General features: G+C 43.3%; 2 protein-coding genes across 2 annotated transcripts; one reads left to right on the plus strand and one right to left on the minus strand.

Annotated features, from left to right (window-relative positions):
• Positions 1-20080: 20080 nt before the first annotated feature.
• On the plus strand, positions 20081-21220 carry LOC21392636. Its single transcript, XM_010097028.2, has 4 exons — positions 20081-20426; positions 20529-20627; positions 20719-20883; positions 21019-21220. The coding sequence occupies exons 1-4, from the start codon at positions 20187-20189 to the stop codon at positions 21058-21060; spliced, it is 546 nt and encodes a 181-aa protein (XP_010095330.1). The 5' UTR covers positions 20081-20186; the 3' UTR covers positions 21061-21220.
• Positions 21221-21920: 700 nt separating this feature from the next.
• LOC21392637 (cytochrome P450 81E8) lies at positions 21921-24612 on the minus strand. The gene is made up of 2 exons (XM_010097029.2): positions 23606-24612; positions 21921-22636 (listed from the first exon to the last, which is right to left on the minus strand). Exons 1-2 carry the CDS (start codon positions 24488-24490, stop codon positions 22010-22012), a joined length of 1512 nt encoding a protein of 503 aa, XP_010095331.1. The 5' UTR covers positions 24491-24612; the 3' UTR covers positions 21921-22009.
• Positions 24613-25038: the final 426 nt, after the last annotated feature.

The following is a 25038-nucleotide window of genomic DNA, read 5'->3' on the forward strand; positions in this document are numbered from 1 at the left end:
CCTAAGATTGAAAACGTTTCTATTTCCATTTTCATACAAAAAAATAAAATCATTTTAGAATGAGTTCCAAACGCGTCCTATAATTTGGATCTTGTATAAGTTTATGTAACATTTAAGGACGAATTTATGAATAATAAAAGCATCTAAAAGCTTGGAGTTTTAAAAAGTAGGACTATATATTATTGGAGAATCTACATAATCTTGTATTTTATGTCCTTATCGTTGTAATTGATTTTGTTAATTATCTTCCTAGTTTAGAAAATCTGATTTAGTTTCTTAGTTTTGATTATTAGTAATTAATTTGTTAAATACTTCAATCAATGATCTTACCTAGAATAGGATAGTTGTATTATGTATATAATTTTGTTCAGAATCAATACAAAGTATGCCATAATTCCTTCATTTCCTATATGGTATCAGAGTCCCTCTCCTCTCCCTTTCCTTTATGTATTTCTTCCTTCGATTGTTATTTCCAGCAGCCTTATACCGAACGACTGCTGGTTTGTGACTGCTCCCATGGCTGCTCAAGACCCTCCTGCTTCGTGTGCCACTTCTTCTGACATTATTGTCCCAAACTCTCATGAACCCAATAAACCTCTCACTGCCATAAACATCTCAACCCACAACACAGTTAAACTTACAACCACAAATTATATTTCCTGGCAACTTCAGTTTCATGCAATACTCATCGGCTATAATCTAGATGGCTATGTTGATGGATCAAAGCCATGCCCACCAGCAACAATTACAAAGAATGGCGTCACATCCCCAAACCCTGCATATCAAACATGGATTCGACAAGACAAACTCATCTTTAGTGCTCTTGTTGGATCACTCACAGCGCCAATCATTCCTCTCATCACTCGAGCAAATACTAGTCAAGAAGCATGGACTATTCTCTCCAACACGTTTGCTAAACCAACCAGAGGACACATTAAACAAATAAAGACACAACTTAAGAATATTACCAAAGGGTCACGTAGCATTTCAGATTACATGCAGTTTATCAAAAGCCGTGCTGATGAATTAGCAATATTGGGAAAACCGATTGATCAAGAGGATCTTATTGAGACAATTCTTGATGGTCTCGATGAACATTACAAAGCAGTGGTTGATGCTATCAATAATCGAGAAACACCAATCACTTTTGATGAGCTTCATGAAAAACTTATCAACAAAGAGCTATCTATACAAGTGTCTCAGGAGCCATCTATTCCTCTTCCAGCAACAGCTAATCCAATTGCATCTCGACCCAACCAAAATCTTCGTAACCAATCATGGAAATCTACTCAACCATATGGCGCATCCTTTCCCATGATTCAGAACACTAGGCCACGTTTCTCTGCTCCACGTGGTGACCGTCCTCCTCAAAGACCTTATCTTGGATATTGCCAGGCATGTAATGTATAAGGTCACACTGAAAAAAGATGTCCCACTTTTCAATTGACAGCAATCTCAGCTCCAAATCAGCCACATGCTCAATGGACACCACGTCCACGTGCACCATGGCAGCCACGTGCCCACATTGCAACTGCCACCAACACCACCAACACTCCTAGTTGGCTTCTGGACAGTGGAGCCTCGCACCATGTCACCGCCGACCTGAGTAATCTATCTTTTCATACTTCTTATGACGGTCCTGACGACATCGTGATTGGAGATGGCTCGGGTCTACCTATCACCCATACCGGTTCCACATCTCTTTCCACTTCCTCTCGTTCTTTCTCATTAAATAATGTTCTTTGTGTACTCACCATGAAAAAGAATCTTATATCCATTTCTCAATTTTGCGCCTCTAATCATGCTTCTGTTGAATTCTTACCATCTTCCTTTTATGTGAAGGATCTTCGCATGGGGGCAATCCTTTTACAGGGACAGACTAAGGATGGTGTTTATGAGTGGCTGGTTTCTTCATCAAAGTCTTTCAATCCCACAGAACCTCTACTTGCTTTTTCAAGTGTCAAGACCACTTCGTCCGAGTGGCATCGTCGGTTAGGTCATCCGTCTCATTCAATTCTCAAAAATGTTATTTCTCGGTTCAACTTAGATATATCAAGTCCATTGTCAAAGTTCTCAAATTGTAATGCATGCGATTGTAATAAAAGTCATAAACTTCCTTTCTCCATGTCGTCTATTCAATCCACCTTTCCACTTGAAATTTTATTTTCTGATGTATGGACATCACCAGTTTATTCAATAGATGGGTTCAAATATTATGTCATTTTTGTTGATCATTTCACAAAATACATATTGTACTATCCTCTCAAAAGAAAATCACATGTTTCCGATGTTTTTGCTCGATTCAAACCATTGGTTGAAAATTACTTTAATCGCAAAATCATCACTTTGTATTCAGACAACGGGGGAGAATATCAAGCCTTAAACCTATATCTTGCTTCAAATGGTATTTCACATCTCACAACCCTTCCACATACACCGGAACATAATGGGTACTCTGAACGTCATCATCGTCACATCGTTGAAACTGGCCTGTCACTTCTTTCTCATGCATCAATACCACTCACTTACTGGAACTATGCTTTTGCCACTGCAGTCTACCTTATCAATCGCATGCCCACTCCCACACTTAATCTCACCTCGCCATATGAAAATCTCTTCGGTATCCCACCAAATTACTCTAAACTCAGAGTTTTTGGATGTCTCTATTATCCATGGCTTCGACCTTATGCTAGTCATAAACTAACTCCAAGTTCCACTCCCTGTGTCTTTCTCGGCTATTCTCTCACAAAAAGTGCTTACCTCTGTATTGATCCATCCAACAACAAACTTTATGTCTCTCGTCATGTTAAGTTTGTCGAATCAGTTTTTCCATTCTCATCTCGTCATGTTAGCAATGATTCCCATGTTGAGTCCTTTATCATCACTGAATGGATCTTTCCTAGTCTCTCAATTCATCCCCTGTCACCGGCACTTGAAACATCTCCTGCGCCTGCCTCTGCCACACTACCCTCGAGTGATGATTTGCCACCAGCGGACGACCGAACCTCTTCCACCAAACGTCTGCCAAATACTCCCGAAGCCACCCATAAAGAAAATCCAGAGCCACTCGACCAACCTTCAATTATCGATCCTACATACACCCTAAAAAAACACATTATCCTCACTCGCTCAAAACACAACATCTTCAAACCTATTCAAAAACTCAACCTAAATGCTCAATTTCATCCCACTGACTCACCTGAACCATTAACCGTGACTCAAGCACTCAAATATCACAAATGGCGTCAAGCCATGTCAGAGGAGTATGATGCTCTGGTTTGGAATGGTACATGGGAGTTGGTTCCCCATGATTCCAACAACCAAAACTTAGTTGGGTGTAAGTGGATTTTTCGAACTAAACGACTTCTTAATGGTTCTGTTGCCAGGTACAAAGCATGTCTGGTAGCCAAAGATTTTCATCAACGTCCAGGTATTGACTACAATGACACTTTCAGCCCCGTGGTCAAGTCCACAACAATGTGCACGGTCCTCAGTCTTGCTGTCTCTCGCCACTGGTCATTAAGACAACTAGATGTAAACAACGTTTTCCTTCAAGGCCATCTATCTAAGGATGTTTTCATGGTACAACCAAGGATTCATTGATAAAGATCGTCCCACTCATGTGTGTAAACTGCGCAAGGCTATCTATGGTCTTAAGCAAGCTCCACGTGCTTAGTATCATGAATTACGATAATTTCTTATTGCCTTGAGTTTCTCAAACTCCCATGCCGTCACTTCTCTTTTTGTCCTCAACACGGATAAAGTTATGATATACTTACTTGTCTACGTTGACGACATTATTATCACATGTAGCAATGACCAAGCTGTACAGAATTTTATCGATATTCTTGCTCAGCGGTTTTCTCTTAAAGACCTTGGCTCACTATCTTTCTTCTTGGGAGTAGTGGTTGTTACACCATGGTCGAGGAATCGACCACACTCTCGATGCTAGGCGCCGAGGACTCCCCGTTCTGAATCGGCCGCTTGGGTCGGAAGAGTGGTTGTAGCTAAGGTTCCCTCTACGCCGAGAGATCACACATGGAGACAGGCGCCGAGGATAGAGACTCAACCTTGCTGAGTCACGGCGTCGAGGCATCTCGCCGAGTCAATCCCATCAACGGTCTTGTCAACTCGGGGAAGGAAGCATCAATCCAACGGTTACTGCAGGAGTCAGTGGATCGTGCGGCAGATGAGAGGGGTCAGCCGTATTTCCTGAGATTGTCATCATTAAAACTCACCTACCCTCCCGAATATCGAGGCTGGGAGATGGCTTCCTCCTTGGGAACGGAGAAGGCTTAGTTGTTTGTAACCGCCTATAAATAGAGCAAAAAGAACCCAGAAAGGGGTTAGAGACCATTTCATTACTAAGGAAAGAGAGCTTGTAACTGGTTAAAATATTAGTGCATGCATAAGTGGATTAGGCAAAGAATTATTGCCGAACCACTATAAAATTGTTGTCTTCTTTACATTATTCTTCAGTTTTAATCTTTAAGTATACCGTGAGTGTCAACGCGCGTTGTTTCTGGAGAGGTAATCACGAGTTGACGAAAAAACACCGTCAACAATTGGTGCTAGAAGAAGGGCCATTAAGCCCAGAAATCTAATCCAGCTCTTAACAAAGAAAAACAGTAATTATGCCTCCCAGGAACGCTCGCCTGCTAGCGACTGACCCAAGGAGCCAGGCAACCCAAAATCCCATCGCCGCGGGGACCTCGATGAACCCACTCCCACCAGCCACTGTGAATCCCCCAGACCGCCTCGACCAGCTTCAAAAGCAGGTCGAAACGTTGGCTGCAGCCGTAGAAAGGATGGCTACGGCTCTGGCTGGGCGGGACCAAGGTCAAAGCTCAATGCCACCGTTGGAGGATGCGTTGATTAACCCGGTGAACGCTACCGTTGGGGACCAAGGGATTGGTGACCAACGCGATGACACCGAGGAGATCGGTGATAGTCGAGCCAACGATCATCGCCTGGCCAAGTCAAATAGGTCGGTGGGGAGCAGGCAACGGGCGGCACGGAGGAGAGCGCGGAAGGAGGCTGCGGCGCAAGCTGTGAATAACAGGGACGTGCCCCCTCGACCGCAACCCAACGCGAATAGGAAGAATGCTGTCCCCATAGGGTCTTCGTCTGTGCACGGTGAAGACCTCAGGACGAGGCTCGATGCTCGACGTGGGAAAGCCGTGCAGCTAGCGAGAGAGGAAGAGCTCGCAGCGGATAATAAGGCCCTGGCCGAGAAGATGGCTAGGCTTGAAAAGCAGATTGAGAGCCGATTAAACAACTTTGAGCAAGTTGTGGGGAAGGTAGCCGAGGCGGTCAATGTCGACGCCAAGATGTACACGTCGCACGACCACCCGTTCACAGAGAATATCATCCGGGTGCCGCTCCCAGACAAGTATAAATCACCACCCATTCCACTATATGACGGAAGGAGTGATTCGGACGACCACTTGGAGGTGTACACATGGCATATGGTCCTGCATGGATACCCCGAAGAAGTCATGTGCCGGGCATTCAGGAATCACCTTTCCGACTCCGCGAGGAGATGGTTCAGATTGTTGAAGCCAAACTCCATCACCAGCTGGGATGATCTAAAGAACGCATTTTTGACTCAGTTCATAGGTGTCAAGAAATACATCCCGCCTAAACAAAAACTCTCAAGGGTGTACCAGGGGCCTAATAAGTCCCTGAAGGATTGGATAGCCCGATTTGGGGAGCAAGTCGCCGCCACCGAGGGGATCTCCGACGAGGTGGCTTTGATGGGGGCGCTGTCTAGCATAAAGAAGGATATCCCCTATAGCACAGACCTCGACCGGAGACTGCCTCATAGCTACCAGGTGTTCCTAGCAAAGGCAGAGGGGTTCATTAATGCCGAGGAGGCTAAGAAGGCCTTGAACAGCAAGGCGCCTACCCCTACCAAAGAGGAGGTAGGGCAGGCGAGCAATCAAAACAATGGCAAAAAACGCCGAGGTCTACCTCAGGTGCAAGCCGATCAGTGGTATAACCCGGCTCCGAGCAATAGGGGCGGCAACGCCTCAACGAGCCAGGGAGAGAGCAAGCAACCGAAGCCGCAGAGGTACGACGCCTATACGCCCTTGACTATGGGAATCGAAGACGTTTACCATGAGATCAGCCACCTCCAGGTCCTGCGTTGACCGCCGCCGCTGAAGTCCGATCCAGCACGGAGAAATCAAAACAAGTACTGTCGGTTTCAGGGCGAGAGTGGGCATACTACGGCTGAATGCTACGACATGAGGGACGTGGTCGAGAGGTTGATCTGGGAGGGGAGGGGAGGCGAGTACCGAGCTGACTGACGGAACAACAACAGACGCAACAACGACTGACGGGAAGAGCAGAGGCAGGACAACCCGCCCGAGCCGGTCGGCGTTATAAGAATGATCTTCGGGGGACCATACCTTGGAGGCTCCTCCCGACGCGCACAGAAGGAGTACGCTCGGGAGGCAAAGGAAAAGTTCAGCCAGAGGATTATGAACGTCTCCGGATGCGAGGCTAAGGCAGCGCGATACGAGGAGGCCGAAATCACTTTCTCAGAGGCCGACGCGAGGGGGGTACATTTCCCCCAGAGTGACGCCTTGGTCATCGAGGCCATGATCGGTAACTACACGGTTTGCCGTATCCTGGTCGACAACGGCAGCTCCGTGGATATCTTGTACTCAGACTGCCTTAATAAGATGGGGATCCCCCGCACAAGGTTGTAAAACAGCACGCAGCCTTTGTACGGTTTCACAGGGGACAGCGTCATCCCGGAAGGGGCGATAGAGCTGCCTGTGACCATTGGAGCCCGACCACACACCTCGACTGTCATGTTAAAATTCCTGGTGGTGAAGGGAGGCGACCAATACAACGCGGTCATAGGGCACCCGATGTTGAGGGCTCTCAGGGAAGTCACATCCATCTACCACCAGATGATGAAGTTCCCGACGCCCAGTGGGATCGGCAAGGCCCGGGGAAATCAATATGAGTCGGGGCTTACGTACTCAGAAACGGTCTGCCACTATGCCGAGTCGACACAGGTACAGAAGGAGCTGATAATGGTCGAAACCAGGGCGGATGAGTGCGATTTGGATCCAAGGTTCCCGGGAGATGAGACCGGAACGGGACCGGTCGATGAATTAATCGAGGTCCCCATCGATGAAAGAGAGCCGATGAGAACGCTAAGGGTGGGCTCGGAACTGGGGACGCAGGCCCGCGAGAGACTGGTTGAGTTTCTTAGAACAAGCCCCGACGTGTTCGCCTGGACCCACGAAGACATGGAAGGGATAAGTCCTGACATCATGTGTCACAGGCTGAACATCGACGAGAAATACCCGCCTAAGAGGCAGAAACGACGACCCATGAATGCCCAGCGGTACGAGGCCCTGTGGGATGAGGTCGACAAGCTGATCAGAAACAACTTCATCCGAGAAGTCTTGTACCCCAGGTGGGTCTCGAATCCCGTACTGGTAAGGAAGTCGAACGGGGAGTGGAGGACATGCGTCGACTTCAGCGACCTGAACAAAGCATGTCCCAAGGACAGCTTCCTGCTTCCCCGAATCGATCAACTGGTCGACGCTACGGCGGGACACGACCTGTTGAGCTTCATGGACACGTACTCAAGGCACAACCAGATACCAATGCTCGATCGCGATGAAGAACACACGACGTTCGTCACCGACAGAGGCCTCTATTGTTACAAGGTAATGCCCTTCGGTCTCAAAAACGCCGGGGCGACTTATCAACGCCTCGTCAACAGGATGTTCGCGGGGCAAATAGGAAAGTCAATGGAGGTTTATGTGGATGACATGCTAGTAAAGATCAAGAAGACCGAGGACCATGTGGAGGACCTTAGGAGGATGTTTAGCGTCCTCCGAGCGTACAAAATGAAGCTGAACCCCCGCAAGTGTGCCTTCGACGTCGCCTCTGGAAAATTCTTGGGTTTCATGGAAAGCAGTCGAGGAATCGAGGCAAATCCGGAAAAGATTCATGCCCTCCTCGACATGGGATCGCCAAGGAAACCCAAGGAGGTCCAGAAGCTGACAGGCTGTGTGGCCGCACTTAACCGGTTTATTTCAAAATCTACGGATAAGTGCATACCGTTCTTTGACACCCTGAGGGGCAGCAAGCCATTCCTATGGACGGAAAAGTGCGAACAGGTGTTCCAACAACTGAAGGAACACCTTGGGAAACCTCATCTGCTGTCCAAACCAGTGACCGGAGAGGTGCTAAGCCTTTACCTGGCGGTCTCAGAACACGCCGTTAGCTCGGTGATGATCCGCAAAGAGAAGAAGGTGCAGATGCCGGTGTATTACACTAGCAAGCGCCTCCTCGACACGGAGATGAGGTATCCCCAGATGGAAAAGCTCGCCCTCGCGCTAGTTGTGACAACGAGAAAGTTGCGGCACTACTTCCAGGCCCATAGTATTCAGGTCTTGACCAACCACCCACTCAAGCAAGTGCTACAAAAGCCTGACACCTCCGGTCGACTCTTGAAATGGTCCATAGAGCTCAGCCAATTCGACATCGACTATAAACTGCGGACTGCCATCAAGGGCCAAGCCTTGGCAAACTTTGTGGTAGAGTTCACAGGGTTACCGGATAACGTCGAGGAAGCTAACGAATCACCGCAGTGGAAGCTCTATGTTGACGGGAGTTCCAACGATAACGGCAGTGGGGCAGGGCTGGTATTACACACACCTGAGGGACACAAGATCACCTCGGCCATCAGGTTTGAATTCCCCGCATCCAATAACGAAGTCAAGTACGAGGAATTGCTGGCTGGCCTCTGGTTAGCGGAGCACCTAAAAGCAGGAAACTTAGACATCTTCAGCGATTCACAACTCATTGTGAATCAAGTGAAAGGCCAATACCAGACCTGGGATGAGAAAATGGCCGCGTATCTAAAGAAGGTCAAGGAAGCCCTGGGAAGCTCACGGCCTATGATATACAGCAAGTGCCAAGAGCAGAGAATAGCAACGCCGACGCCCTCACCAAGTTGGCGATGTTGAGAGACGCTGAGCTCCTGAACCTGGTTCCCGTGGAGGTCTTGAAAGCCCCGACCACGGAAAGGAGGCTCGAAGTCATGCCGGTGGATTATCAGCCGGGCTGGATGGACCCAATCATCAGGTACTTGGTCCACGGTGAACTCCCTAAGGACAGGCAGGAGGCAAAAAAGATGAGGTGCCAGGCAGCAAGGTACACAATGCACAACAACCTCCTCTATCGAAGGGGATACTCGACGCCCCTGCTCCGGTGCCTCGGCGCAGAGGAGGCAAAGAAAGTGATGTCCGAAGTGCACGACGGGATATGCGGGAACCACGCTGGGGGACAGTCCCTAGCCTACAAAATACTTCGGCAGGGTTATTATTGGCCAAGTCTCAAGAAAGACACAGCCGAGTACGTGAAGAGGTGTGAAAGCTGCCAAAGGTACGCTCCTACCCCCCGACTGCACTCAGAGGACCTAACATCTATAGTGTCTCCCTGGCCCTTTGCCAAGTGGGGAATTGATCTTATTGGTCCCCTGCATAAAACCCCAGGGGGGTACAAGTTCGCTATTATCGCCGTCGACTACTTTATGAAATGGGCGGAGGCCGAGCCCTTAACGACCATTTCAGAAGAAAAGTGTACAAACTTCATATGGAACAACATAGTTTGCAGGTTTGGTGTGCCGCATTCTCTCGTGTCCGACAATAGGAAGCAATTCAACAACGACAACACCCGCCGGTTTTGTGAACTACTGGGGATCCACAAGAATTTCTCATCCGTTGTATACCCCCAGTCCAACGGGCAGGTCGAGACAGTCAACAAGATAATCAAAGTCACGCTCAAACACGCCTCGACACCCACAAAGGGAAATGGGCCGACGAGTTACCAAAAGTGTTGTGGGCCTATAGAACAACGAGTAGAACTACTACGGGAGAAACCCCCTTCTCGATAGCATACGGGGTCGAGGCAGTCCTTCCAGTCGAGGTGTCCATCCCGACCGACCGGGTGACCCGGTACGAGGAGGAGAGGGATGCCGAGCTGATGGGCTTGGAGCTCGACCTCCTGGAAGAACGGCGCATGGACGCGGAACTAAGGCTCGCCGCTTACCAGGCAAGAACTGCCAGGTATTATAACAAGAAGGTCAGGCAAAAGCATTTCGGGGTCGGAGACCTAGTCTTAAGGGTAGTAACCCCCAACACCAAACCCAAGAACTCCGGAACCTTAGGCCCAACCTGGGAAGGACCCTACAGAATAAGGGAAATTATGGCTAATGGTCGTATCGGCTGGCAGAGCTTGATGGTCAAGACATCAAGCATACTTGGAATGCAGACCAGTTGAAGGTCTACTACCAGTAATCTTGAGAACGTCGACCTAACAGAACAGACTCAATGTCCTGTCATTTATTCTGTCTCATTTCTTCTTTCTGGCAGGCTGAAAAGCCACTGGTAAATTCTACATGAATAAAAAGCAACGTGCGTTTTACGTTTAGCAAGCAAATCTTGTCGTACAACCGTCTACTGCTCCTGTCAATACATCGACCATATCAATTCATCGATATGTCGATGAAAATCGTCGATACGTCGACGACAAGGGGACAATAAGGCCCCCACGAACTTGCAAGGGCGGTGGGGCTCCGGCTCAACCATACCTAAGCAACGAGTAGAGTTCCTACACTTACTATTCTACCATCTACGTCGATGCTTCTACAATGGTCCGCCAAAGCCGAGTTTTGAAACTCAGCTTGGGCGAGGGGGTACTAAGGCCCAACATGAGGCCCCCTACTAAAAAAAAAACTCAACTCACGAAAGGTAGTCGAGCCTACACTTAGCGAAAAATTCTCCACACAACAGGATGAACAAAGTAAGCATGAATATATAAAAAGAAAACACAACCAAAATACTTGTCTCGACCTTATGGTCATTACAAACCATCAAATAAATATTGTCTGGGCCTCATGGCCCCATTGTAAAAAAAAAAAAGAATGAAGGGAATAAGAATAACAGCAAGAAGAGAAGAAACTAAAGTCTCTTTACTGCGTGCCCCCGTCTCCGCTGACGTACTCCTCGCCCCCTAGCTCCGGCTCGCCGCCCTCTCCCAGTGCCCGCTCCAAGCCCTCGACTGTTTACCCCACCTCAACCTGTGCCTGCTTGACATCCCCAGCCAGTTGGTCCAGTTCGACAACCTCTACCTCCTCGCTGTCAGACTCGTCAAGAAAAGCAAGGTCGACATCCAAACGCTTCTTTCAGAAGCGGTCGAGGATTTGCTCCCCAGCGGACTTCATGAGGGACAGCTGAAGTTCCTCAAACTCAGCGGAGTCCTGATAGGCGTCAAGCCTCTGGTTTATGAGCTCCTCGAACGCCTCAGAGGATTTGAACTGCTCCACTTGTCCCTCGACTATCTCCTGGAGCTCCCTGGACACCTTGAACGACTCCAACCTGGCGTCGACCAAGCGACCGAACTCCTCGGAAGCCATGAAGTCCCGGACCGCCTTCGAAGCCACTTCTGTCTGCCGCTGCTGGAACTCGACGAACGAGAGGTATTCCTCGACGGCCTTGGATCTCCCCTGCCGTTCGCCCTTCTGGAAGCTGGCGGCCTTCTCGGTGGTGAGGCTCTCCTTAAGAAACACCACCTTGGCCTTCTCGACCTCTAGGTTCAGGGAAAACTCCTCCCGGGCGGCACGAAGGGTCTTGAGCTCCCCCTTCTAAATCAGGTCTTCCAGCTCCATAAAGTCTTGGAGGGTGAGCTCAAGGGCCTACATACCAAGGGCAAGGATGGGACAAGGTCAAAGCGTAAAGACAACCCCAAAAGAGGAAAGCCAAAGTCAATGAGCAGGAGAGGGGCATACCGAGAGTTGGCACGTCACAGTCAGATGCTGGCGTTCTAGAATGCTCCTTCTAGTGAAGAAGTTCCAGGAATCTTCATGGAAGAGCGCCTGGATAGGAAGGCTGAAGCGGGGAGGAAGGCGCAAAGTATTGTGGAGATGCCTCGGCACGACGTCTGTGACAACAAACTTAGGGTCATCCACTTTTGACCCCGGCATCACCAGCGGCTCAGGTGCGGGAGGGACCTCCTCGACGCCCTTTCCTTTTTCAAGACGCCGAGCCTGTTGTGATGGTGACTCCTTGACCTCCGCCGTGGCCCGGGAGCCCTCGACCCATGGCCCTGTGGCGGATGGGTCGACCACGAACATCCCTCGAGGGAGGGGATCAACGACGCGGGGAGAGGGAGTGACCTGAACAGGTGGTTGCCTCGGCGGTTTTGAAGCCTCATCCCTGTTCTTTCTCTTCCTCGGCCTCGCAGGGACAACGTACCTCATTTCTGACGGCACAGCTACAGAAAGAAGAAGGGGTCAGTTCGAGAACTTCTCGACCGTAAGCCTCGGCCTCAGGCAATAATAAGAAAGAAAAACCGTGACTTACAACTCAGGAGATCCGCGGGAGGGCCAACGGGACGTCGAGGAGTGTCGAGGAGCACGGACAGGCCGTATTCTTCCCGGTTCTTGGTAGTGTTAAGAACCGAAGCGCGACGGTTGTCTTCGGGAAGAGCAAGAACCCGCTCGACGCGTGCAAGAACAGAAGCAGGAAGTCGCGGCCGAGGGTTAATTTCACCTGCAACAAGAAGCAATGCATTAGAAAGCTCGACGGACACAATTGATCCTGTCAAGACGGAGTATAGAGAGTGGGGGACCTACAGTATTTGCTGAATACTGTTTGCGTCCCCAAGGGATGCTCGCCGTCGAGAGGATGGGAGTTGAAATTGCCCCCAAGGAAAAAGAATTGAGGCTTCCACCCATGGGCACTGGTGGACTTCTTGACCACCAACGGGGGAACGAAAGGCTTGGACTTGGCAGAGGAAGCTAAATAGAAAAACCCTCTCTGGTCTGGAATGGCCTTGAGAGAGTAACAGTACAAAAATTCATCGACGGTTAAGTCGACCCCTAAGAATTTTCTCCATAGGGGATCGATCCTGGCATCATTGAAGGCCTTTAGGGCGGCCCCGGGCCTAATTTTTGACGGGTTAACATCTGTGGCCAAACTCGAGAGGCCACTGGTCGATACGACCCCATATCCTCGGCCTTCCGCAGGGCCGACCTGCCCGCCAGCGTCCTCCTCGTCAAGGAGATCAGCTCGTCTGACCGAGAGAGCAAGGGCGACGCCTCGCGGTAATCCTCCACCTGTCGAAGCAGAGAGTCCACACTCCCGTCCGAGGATGAGCTCATCATCGCCACCTCAACTGGGTCATCCCTCACCCTGGACGTGGAGACCTCTCGACCCCTAACTTGTTTGGGCGACATGCTTTGGAAAACAAACAAAGGGCGAAGTTAGGTCCTAATGGTCGAGAGGTCAAGGCGCAATGTAAGGCGGCACGAAGAACGGGCCCCCAGCCAAAGTTCCCAGAACCAGGGGCTGAGAACTCAAGCTCAGCCCCGGGCGTACAGCCAGCCACGGCAGAGGAGGACAGTTTCCCCCTTTTTTTCTTGTTTTGATACATGGTCATTGTTTTACATACAATGGCACCAGGACAATAGCAAAAACAAGGGGGAACGAGAACTTACCAGTTGTTAGAAGACGTGGATCTGGAGAGGAAGGTAAAAAGCACGAAGAAGCACGAATGAGCAAAAGCGTCTAGGAGAAATCCAGCAGCATAATGACGTTCAAAGAAATGTGCAGCCTCAATGCCCTCACAGAGGGTTTAAATACACGCCCGAGGAGTCCAAGGGACTCCAAATCCCGACCGTTGAATTCGATTCAGTTCCATCCAACGGCGAATACGAGAAGGCGTGATCCAACGGTTGGGGAGAAAGCAATAAAGAGGGGTCTAATCGAACGGCTGCGGTTCCTCCTCCAGGGCCACGTAGCGCCAGGGAAGTAAGACGTGGCTGCTGACAAGATCGACGTGACGGTTCTGCTGCCCGAGAAACCAACCGCAATGATTACTATGCTGACAAGCCGCCGCTGCTACCTGCAGAAGAGCTCTTCTCTCGAGGCATCCTCGACGCTGAGTAGTTAGGAAAGTCGCGTCACGACGTCCCAGCCTAGGGGGTAATTGTTACACCATGGTCGAGGGATCGACCACACTCTCGATGCTAGGTGCCGAGGACTCCCCGTTCTGAATCGGCCGCTTGGGTCGGAGGAGTGGTTGTAGCTAAGGTTCTCTCTACGCCGAGAGATCACACGTGGAGACAGGCGCCGAGGATAGAGACTCAACCTTGCTGAGTCATGGCGTCGAGGCATCCCACCGAGTCAAGCCCATCAGCGGTCTTGTCAACTCGGGGAAGGAAGCATCAATCCAACGGTTACTGTAGGAGTCAGTGGATCGTGCGGCAGATGAGAGGGGTCAGCCGCATTTCCTGAGATTGTCATCATTAAACCTCACCTACCCTCCTGAATATCGAGGATGGGAGATGGCTTCCTCCTTGGGAACAGAGAAGGCTTAGTTGTTTGTAACCGCCTATAAATAGAGCAAAAAGAACCCAGAAAGGGGTTAGAGACCATTTCATTACTAAGGAAAGAGAGCTTGTAACCGGTTAAAATATTAGTGCATGCACAAGTGGATTAGGCAAAGAATTATTGCCGAGCCACTATAAAATTGTTGTCTTCTTTACATTATTCTTCAGTCTTAATCTTTAAGTATACCGTGAGTGTCAACGCGCGTTGTTTCTGGAGAGGTAATCACGAGTTGATGGAAAAATACCGTCAACAGTAGTTATTCCATAACCTCATGGTCTCATTTTGTCTCAAAAACACTACATCCACGATCTTCTTGCCCGAACTAATATGACAGAGGTGAAACCTGTACTTACACCTCTTGCCACAAACCTGTACCGACGGAGTTTAGAATAGTAGTAGGGAGTCTGTAATATCTCTCTCTTACTCATCCTGACATCTCCTTTGCTGTTAATAAGCTCTCGCAATTCATGCACCGACCTACGACTGAACACTGGAATGCTGTGAAACGTATATTGCGCTATCTAAGTGGGACAATAGATCAAGGACTTTTTCTTCATCGCCAATCAGAATTGTCACTTTACGCCTTTTCTGATGCAGATTGGGCAGGAAACAAAGATGATTATACATCCACAAGTGCTTATATTGTCTATCTTGGGCACAATCCAATCTCTTGGAGTTCAAAGAAACAACGAATAGTAGATCGTTCCTCGACGGAGGCAGAATATCGATCTGTGGCTGCCACTGCTGCTGAGTTAAGTTGGGTGTGCTCACTTCTAACTGAACTTGGTGTTGTTATTCCACATGCACCAGTGATCTATTGTGACAATGTTGGTGAGACACACCTTTGTGCCAACCCGGTCTTTCACTCTCGCATGAAACATGTTGCTATAGATTACCACTTCATTTGAGATCAAGTTCAAAGCGGTGCTCTACGAGTTGCTCACGTATCATCAGATGACCAATTGGCTGATGCACTCACTAAGCCCCTACCTCCTGAGTTGTTTCTCAAGCTACGTTTCAAGATTGGCCTCTCCTCTCGGAGCTCCATCTTACGGGGGCATATTGGAGAATCTACATAATCTTGTATTTTACGTCCTTATCGTTGTAATTGATTTTGTTGATTATCTTCCTAGTTTAGAAAATCTGATTTAGTTTCTTAGTTTTGATGATGAGTAATTGATTTGTAAAATCCTTCAATCAAGGATCTTACCTAGAATAGGATAGTTGTATTCTATATATAATTCTGTTCACAATCAATACAAGGTATGCCATAATTCCTTCATTTCCTATATATATGACCAAAAAAAATTTTAAAGGCGGCTACGGCATGAGAAGATACCCTCTACATGTGATTTTTCAAAGTCAAATACTACTTTAAAAAAAAAATATCAAACACAAACTTAATCTGAAAAAAAAAATTAAATAACTTAATAAAAAAATCCAAAAACGATTCCCGTTTAAAAAAATACATTCTATGTGAAGGATAAAAGATGTCCATAAGAATGGAAGAAATATGAAGAGTTCTAATTTGAACACAAGTTGTGCTAATGAACATGGTAGAAAACGTATTGCAAAAGCAATATCTTAAAACTGTTAACATCATATACGCTCTTCTAATAACCAATGGAGAAATATTGATTGATAAAAAAAAAACAATCCAAACAGATTGAACCTGTTTTTCCGTATAAAAATTGATTAAACTCGTTAAATAAATATCTTACCAACCAAGTTGCTAAACTGTTGATTGCTTGGTATGCACTGTTGTGAAACAAGCTATAATATCCAAGTTAATCCCCAAGTCTTGAATAACTTTCGAGATCAATTCTCAATATTTGCAACAAATATTGTTAGATAATTACAAAATAGATAAATTACAAAATGTGTATATATATATATATATATATATAAAGATACATAAGTATAATAAAGAGAACACTCTCTTAGTATTCCTATTTTCATAATGGAACCGCAGAACGGCGTTGCAATATATCCCGGCTTGTGCTGCCGATCTGATCTAACTAGTCATGATCTCAGTAGCTCAAAGAAAACCTCGTCCAGACTCTCTCTCTCAGAACTGAACAAGAATCTAAAACTATTTACACTTTTTTATTTGAATGGAACACCATTTAAAGCATTAATAATAATTGAGAGAATAAAAGTTAATTTGATGTATAAGAGACCTTGTTAAGGTAATTAGAGCACTACTATATAATAAAAGAAAAGAGTTAGATATCTCCCAAAAAAACAATATCTTAAAAAAAAGTTATTTGAGTGCATAATTAGGACAATTTATTATTATTAGGAACCTTTTTAACATTTAACTCCAATAATACTTAAGAATTGGGTTATTTTCTGAGTAGAAAAATTGGGTTATTTTGCTCCAACTCTCAAAATTTTTTGACTTAGTCATTATTTCTTTTACTCTGTGAAACTTTAATTTAACATATTAAATTGAATAATAACTACAAAAGAAAAAGATAAGTGGGTCCCTGTTTTGAAGTAGGGCCTTCGGCAATTGCCTAAGTCGGCTATGAATTTGTCGCCGATGTCCTTAAATTTAAAGTCATTTCTAATTAGCCCCAGAAATTTAATAGGGGCGAGATTTAGAAAAAAATCTAATTGTATTATATGGTATATGCTTGTAATTTACATTTGAAAATAAAATAATGTTAGAAAAGAGATTTTTGTAATAAACGCTATAATGCAGGATAGGTTTTGAATTATGAATTTTATTTGATTTTGGATTTTTATATTTGAGTTTGGTACTTTAGTTTCCTGAGGTGTATTGTTTGATAAGAAATAGCCTAACTTAAATTCCAAATAATTTCTAGAGTTTGCTGATGGTAAAATATTTAATTAAATAGCATAACATATTGAACTTAACGGAAGCTTTTTATTTTTATTTTTTTCCCCATCCGAGGGAAAATCACGATATTATAAATGTATTATTTTCTACGGGAGAAAAATAGTGATGAAGTTTATGAAAGCAATTCCACTAAATGGCAGTGCGCATAAGTGAGAAGAATATTTATCCTCAGTTACCGACACGTCATTTAGGGAAGAGCCAGAGAAGAGTTCTTAAGTCCAATCATGTGACTATACGTGGAAGGCTTTTTTATGATTGGTCTAAATAATATATAAATTTATTTTTTTTTAAATATATAAAAATATATTTAATTAATAAATTCAAAATTATAATTTAAAATTATTTTTAATTTATATATATATTTTTTTAAAAAAATACTATAATAAATTACGAATTATAATTTAAACAATATCACAAATCTTTAAACCAAGCACTCTAAGTCAATCTTGCAATTGGAGACTTTAGACGTTCTTCAGTATCTTTTCCTCCTCACATTCTAGTGAAAGAAACTCTGAGAAAGAAGCAAGATTGTAGAGAGAGAAAGTGAGGATTCTGAGGGCCCGTTTAGTTCGCTGATTCGAATTTTTAATTTGAGTTGAGATATAATTTTATGTGAAAGTTTTTTACTGTAGTAAAAAAATTAGATGTGATTATTTGTAAGAGCTTTTTACTGTAATAAAACTCGAATCAACAAAATGAACATGGCCGAGTGTTTGTGTACTGGAAAAACCTGGGTAGAAATTAGGATTCTTCTCCTACTGATTATTTTCTCTGAAAAACACTTGGGTCTCTTTCTTGTTGCCTTGTCTCTATCTGTGCTTTCTCTCTCTACAATCATGTTTCATTCTCTTCCGCAGATCAAAACCAGAATTCGTAGTTTCATTCTCCATTCAATATCCTGTTTCAGATCCACCTTCAAACTCATTATCGGACTCCAAACATGTCGATTGATTCAGATATCTTTGCGCCGAGGCCGCAATGGTGGGATTCGCCATGCACTGTTGCCACCATATCAAAGTTTCACGATGCCTTATAGTAAAGTGGAGCCATGGACTCTACGACATATAAAAAAATAAAAATAAAAATAAAAATAAAAAAATTTAAAAATACTAAAAATACCATCGATTCTTTGTAAGGGAAAGTACCTAAAATAATCCTCTTGTTATACGAAGCAAGAATATATCTTTGTTTTTATAAAATCAGTCACAAAATACAATGGAAGCGATTAATATTTTTTAAAGTAAAAAATACTTCTCAAAACGGTAAATACTATTTAAAAAACTAATAAGATAAAACATTAAATAAAATATATCTTAAGACTTGGAAACCCCTCAAAAGGAAAAAAAAAAAAATGAAAACAAATCCATAGAAAAAAAAAAAAAAAACCAAGTTTCCCTTATTGGCAAAGTAGTCCCTCCCCCGAGGATCCACCGTCACAGAATCCGTCTTCACTCCCTGCTAGCTCTATACAAAAAAAAAAAAAAAGAAAAAAAAAAACAAACAAACTGTCCTCACAAGACCATCCTACGTGAGATCCGCTTATTTTATCAATTTGAGTTTTTAATTTTAATTTTATTACATTTATAAAATTATCATAAAAAATCACATTTAAATTTTTTTATTATATAAAATTTTTTTTACATAAAATTATATCTCAATTTAAATTAAAAACTCAAATCTATAAATTAAACGAGACTTAAAATCTTTTTTTTTCTTACTGAAAATAGTTTCAATATTTTTAAAATTTAGACCAGTCAAATGTGGGGTAAAGAATTATTTTTAGACTATTTTCGGAAACGCGAGGGATAAATATAATATTTTAAAGGAGTACACAGGTAATTTAGATATTTATATGATTAAAAGGATAAAAGCGGTATTTAGACGAAACAGAATGAAGGTTTAAAAAGGAAAAAAAAAAAGGTTTTATGTGAACCTGACGTAGAGAAAGGTGTCATAATCCCTACTCTAGTAAAATTTAATTCCTTGTAATTTCTTCTAAATTATTGAACGTTCTTCGTTTTAATTGATGCTTAATTAATTAAATCATACTACATCATTTTATAATAAACATAAAAGAATTAATTATAAAGTAATTTAAATTTTTTATACGACGTAATATAATTTAATTAATTAATGTTAATTAAGACACTAAAATTAAACAACACATTTGAGTCATTTTTATCCATGTCCTCCGTAGTGTCATTTTTTGATATATGATAATAATGGGATCCCAATATTTTTCCTAATAAGTACTGGGATCTTGATCCTCTGGACTATATGCCAAACTAAAGAGAGCATACCATTCTTTTATATATGAACGTTTCCAATTGATCAACATTTTCAATTACATTTAATCAATTGGAAACGTTTTATTTTATTGCCGCTTTCAATTCAAAACATGGCAACTTTTACAAAGGGAATTGTTTTTACTCTGTTCTTTTAATTATTGGATTTATTTTTAAACAATCTGATAACATTCATGTTAAAAAATTAACTCACAATGTAAAACTGTTTCTAATTATAAATTAAACCATTGAAAATTATTATAACCGTAAAAACAACATCATGTACGAGTATCGATAGAGTAAAAGTACACTTCCGACCATAAATTTTACCTGAAAACGTGATTAGGGAGCAGGCATTTCCTCTCTAAAGTTCCAGAAAGTCCGAAATGCCCTCTAAGCCCACACATTTTGTAACGTTGGTTGGACACGAATCGCACGACCCAAAAACAGGCCAGTGGTTTCATCACATGCCGCCCATAGTTTATTAGTTTCAGACTTTCAGAAAAGCAAATAAAAAAAGGACAGAGAAACGACAAAACTGAACTGAGTTTTCCAAAAGGTCACCAAGGAAGAACCAAATTTCATCAAACCATCTCTCTATCAACCATGGTGGGGCAGTTGACGGCGACCAAGCCAAGCCGAAGCGACGAGGTGTTGGATTCGGATCAGCAGCTGAAGATCACGAGCCAGATCAGAGCCCAGTTCGACTCCATGGCACCAAAACGACCCACCAAGCCCAACAGAAGCGAGCCTGATCTCTCTTTGTCACCGAGCCCAGTTGAGACCACAATCGACCAAACCATTCCTGAACTTGACAAGCTCCGATCTCTCCAGGCTCAATCTCAAGTCCTTAACTTTCAACTTAATTTCCTTTTTTTTGTTTTTTGTTTTTTTTTTTGTTTTGGGTTGCTTTAAACGTTTGGTTTGTGTTTATATATGTATATATAGGTTGTGATCTCCGATGAAGGAGATACAACTGTGACAGAGGAGTTTGTGGAGACTCAGTACTACAGAGAGTTGGATTCTATTGATAAACAGCATCATACGGTGAGATACATATGATTAAGAAGAAGGAAAAAAAATCAAATTTTGTTCGTTTTTTTTTTTCTGAAATTTAATTTATTGTTTAATTGGGCAGACGGGAAGTGGGTTTATAAAGGTGGTGAAAGAAGGGAGTGAAGAAGGGGATGATCAAGTAATTCAATTGCGAGAAGGCCATTTTGGTGGGGTTGGGACGGCGCCTGGGGGTTATAGAAGCAATCCTGCGACGAATGACTGGGTTCCCAAGATTGATGAAGATCAGGTTTGGCTTAATTAGATCATTACTTTGTTTTTGTTTTTTGTTTTTTAATAATTGTTTTGATCATGCAACTAAAGCTATGAATTTAGAAGAAAAATCTGAAGATGGGTTTCTCTTTTTGTATGTTATGATGATCAGATTTTCATCTCCTCAAAGCCAAATCGGAGCGAGATCTCTTAGATCTGCACTGCATACACAGAAGGTGAATTATGAATGTTGGGTGATAGTTTTATATATATATGTCGTTATAATGGTAAAGAATATTAAATGAGGATGCGTTTGATTTAGGCTTGGAATTTTTAATTGTTGCATATAAAAATGTGGATTTTGAAAACTTCAAGCACCAACTTCTACGACATTGTTCTTATCCATTTCAACTGCTACCACGTGACATTCCAGCATTATTCTACTTCGAGGTTGGACAAATTTTAATTACAAAGGTCTTGGACGCTTCACATATTCAAATTTTTAATTTGAGTTGAGATATAATATTTTCTGAGAATTTTTAACTGTAATAAAAAAAATTAAATGTGATATTTTTTAAAAAATTTTAACTGTAAAAACTTAAAATTAAAAACTCGAATTGGTGAAATTAACGAGCTCTTAATAATTAGAATGATGGTCTTTGGCAACAACCCAAAAGAGCAAAAAAAAAAAAAAAAAAAAAAAGGTAAGAGAGAGAAACCAATGTCTCTATTTTCATTAGCCACGGATTCATATTTATCTAGACTTTTGAGGGAATTTCTCGTACTAAAAACTAATGCTAAATAGCAAGGCCAACTCTAACTATTTGAGCTTGGAAACTTAGGTATTGCTAGATGTAGGTGAGATATACATATGTGATTTGTGCTATTATTTGAGCGTGCATACAATAGATTGATATATTTGTGTTTCATGAAAAGTGAAAACGAATAATGAATAGAAAAGCCAAGAGTAAAAATCTATTTCGATGTCTTAGTCGTAAAGAATAAAAATACAGATAATATTGCCTGAACACACGGTAAAAAAAAAAAAAAAAAAAAAAAAAAAAAAGTTGAAAATGATCAATGCAGTATTTCAGTACTTACCTAGATACTCGAAATGTTTCTTACATGAAAATTACAACAGCAATCTTATATTTTTCCTTCAACTAAATATCATCAACGGCTTCAGAGAGAACAACGTTCATAATGGGCCGTGCTTTACACACGGCCACCAATGGCACTACTTTGGGCATTGTGAGCCCTTTACCCTCAGCCATATCAACTTCTTCCTCGCTAGTCCTCTCCCACTCAAAGCACTGAATCAACGAGCCCAAAGTCAAGCCCACAACACGCTGGGCCAGGCCTATTCCGGGACAAGACCTCCTTCCAAGCCCAAATGGAAATAGCTTGTAACTCTCGCTCTCCCCATTCTCAAACCTCTCGGGTATAAAACTCTCCGCATCGTCCCACAACTTGGGGTCTCTATGTATCGCCCACGCATTGACCAATAGTATTGTTCCACGTGGCACGTCGTATCCACCGATGGTGCAGTCGTCGGATGAGTAGTGAGGTACAAGCATTGGAGCCGCTGGATATAGCCGAAGAGTCTCGGAGATGATGTTTTGGAGGTAATTTAGTTTTGAGAGATCCGACTCTTCGACCAATTGTTGTTGACCAATTTGAGCATCCAATTCGGCTTTAGCCTTTTTAAGGATGTTGGGATGGTTAAGCAGATTGGACATTGCCCATTCTAGCGTCACCGCTGATGTATCCGTTGCGGCCAATAACAATATCTGCATATAGGACAAATTTTTGTAATAAAAAAAGAAATCTAGAAACAAGGAGCGATAGTCAACAGAAATTGTCGGATGATGCCTTTGCCCACAAGTCAATCTAACTGTCCCATCAAATGGTCACCCATTTCTGGAATTTGGCATAGTGCCGTGAAGAAAAACCACAAATAAATCTGACTGAGTCTAGTCAAAATTGGTTGCTCTTGGTTGGTTTGGTTTCTTGCTCTAGTTTGTTTGCTGCTATTTAATTTGTTCAGTAAAGGACATAACATCAACACATGCATGTTTATGTTATGCATGATTAGAGATGTCAATTGGGGGCGTAAATGGTGCCCCGTCCTACGGGTCTGACCCGCATATATTGGGAGTGATGATACCAAATATTGAACAAAAATGCCACTTAAAAAAAAAAAAAAAAAAAAAAACACGCATGCCCTGCAATGATGTGCAAAAGAAATGTGTACAACCGAAATATATGGTCAAAAAGCCTATTTAAAAAAAATAGTCAAAAAGTCTTGCAAAAACAATGATAACATTTCGAGGAAAAATAATTTGGGCGTTTAATTTGTTAATTTGAGTTTTTAATTTGAGTTGAGATGTGATGTTGTGTGAAAATTTTTTATTGTAACAAAAAAATTAAATACGATTATGTTTAAAAAATTTTTACTTAATAAAATTTAAATTTTAAAGTCGAGCGAAATAAATGAGGTCAAAATTCACCTTTCTAATTATGTAATCAAAAATTGAAAAAGCAATTCGCGATGAAAACTTTTTCTACAAAAAAGGAAAATATGATTTTAGAATGCTGCCTACTCATGATAGATTTAGTGTGGACTATAATTTTCTTTGAAGGGCTTATATTGTTTCAATGTATATATCCTCCCCACTTCATCATGTATAGCAAACTCAGGTTTCCGGTTAAAGATATATACAATATATATATATATAACATATTAATTATCTACTAACCAGTACGAAGCCTTTGATAATCTGGTCGGTGTAATACTCAGGCTGCGACACCTGCAAAGAAAGCAAATGATCAATCATGGTGTTCTTACTCTCTTTCCTACTCCGATGCTCCTCGATCAAACTCTGCAGAAAAGAGTCCGTCCTCTTCGCCAGCCTCTTGATTCTCTTCTCGTAACCTTCCGGAATCCAATTCAAAATAGGCAAGAAATCGGCGGGATTCCCGGCCCCACCATTCTCGAAAACCTCCTTCATGATCTCCCGAAACTTCGTCGCCTCATCCTCGTCCGCCACGTCTTCACCGTAGTACCTCTTCCCGGCGACCATTCTGATTATGATGTTCAGCGTCAGCTCCTGAAAAACCGATTTCAGCTGGACCTTTCCGGAGGCTCGAAGCGAGTTCACGGAGATTCGCCGGAGCAGGCGCTTGACCTCGTCCCTTCTAGAAACGAGGAAGTTGTTTAGACGCGCCGAGGAGAAGATCTCGAGGGTGCCGATGCGGCGGAGGTTGCGCCAGTGGTCGCCGTAGGGGGCGGCGACGATGGTGGTGTGGTTGTAGCTGATGTACTTCCCCATGATGAGGGGAGGGCGGTTGGCGAGGACGACGTCGTTTTTGGAGAAGCATTCCTCGACTGCGGAGGGGGAGGAGACGACGACGACGCGGCGGAAGCCAAGCCAGAGGGAGAAAACGGGGCCGAATTTTTGGGAGAGGCGGTGGAAGGTGCGGTGGATGGGGGGTTTCAGGAGGTGGAGGTGACCGATGACCGGAAGAGCCAGTGGACTTGGTGGGAGGTTCTTTTTTGGGGTTTGGGTTTGGAGGATGAGCTTGAGAGCTATTAGGAGGATGATGAGGGAAAGGGATGTGTATAATATTATGGGATCTTCCATTGTTTGATTGGTTATGGTGACAAAACTGGTGGTTTTTTTTTTTCCTTCTTTTTTTTTTTTTTTGACAAAAACCAGTGGGTTGTGATGGAGTCTATGTTGGGATTTATATAAGGCCAGGATAGGCTTAAAAAATGAGTCAATAAAGAAATGAGTTAGTATTCATACTGAGCCAATAACAACCAATCGGGTGATCCAGTGCCAATTGGGCCCGTTTGTTTGCGTTTTCGTTTTCGTTTTTTACGGTTTTCAAAGCAAAAAAATGAAAACGGGTGTTAAAAACGTGTTTGGTGTAATTTTTTTTAAAAAACAAAACTAAAAACGTTTTTGTCTTTTTATGAAAATCAGAAAACGAAAAAAAGGTGTTTTCATTTTCTTGTTTTCGTTTTCTGTTTTCTGAAAAACGGATTTCACTTTTTTTTTCTTTTTCATTTTCTTCCCTCTTTTCTAAACCGGTTTTTGTATTATATATGTTTATTTAATATATTTAATAATATTATTTATTTAATATATTTAATAATATAATATATTTAATATATTTAATAATATTA

The sequence above is a fragment of the Morus notabilis genome, unplaced genomic scaffold, assembly GCF_000414095.1.
Source record: "Morus notabilis unplaced genomic scaffold, ASM41409v2 Scaffold939, whole genome shotgun sequence".
In the NCBI taxonomy this organism is placed as follows: Eukaryota; Viridiplantae; Streptophyta; class Magnoliopsida; order Rosales; family Moraceae; genus Morus; species Morus notabilis.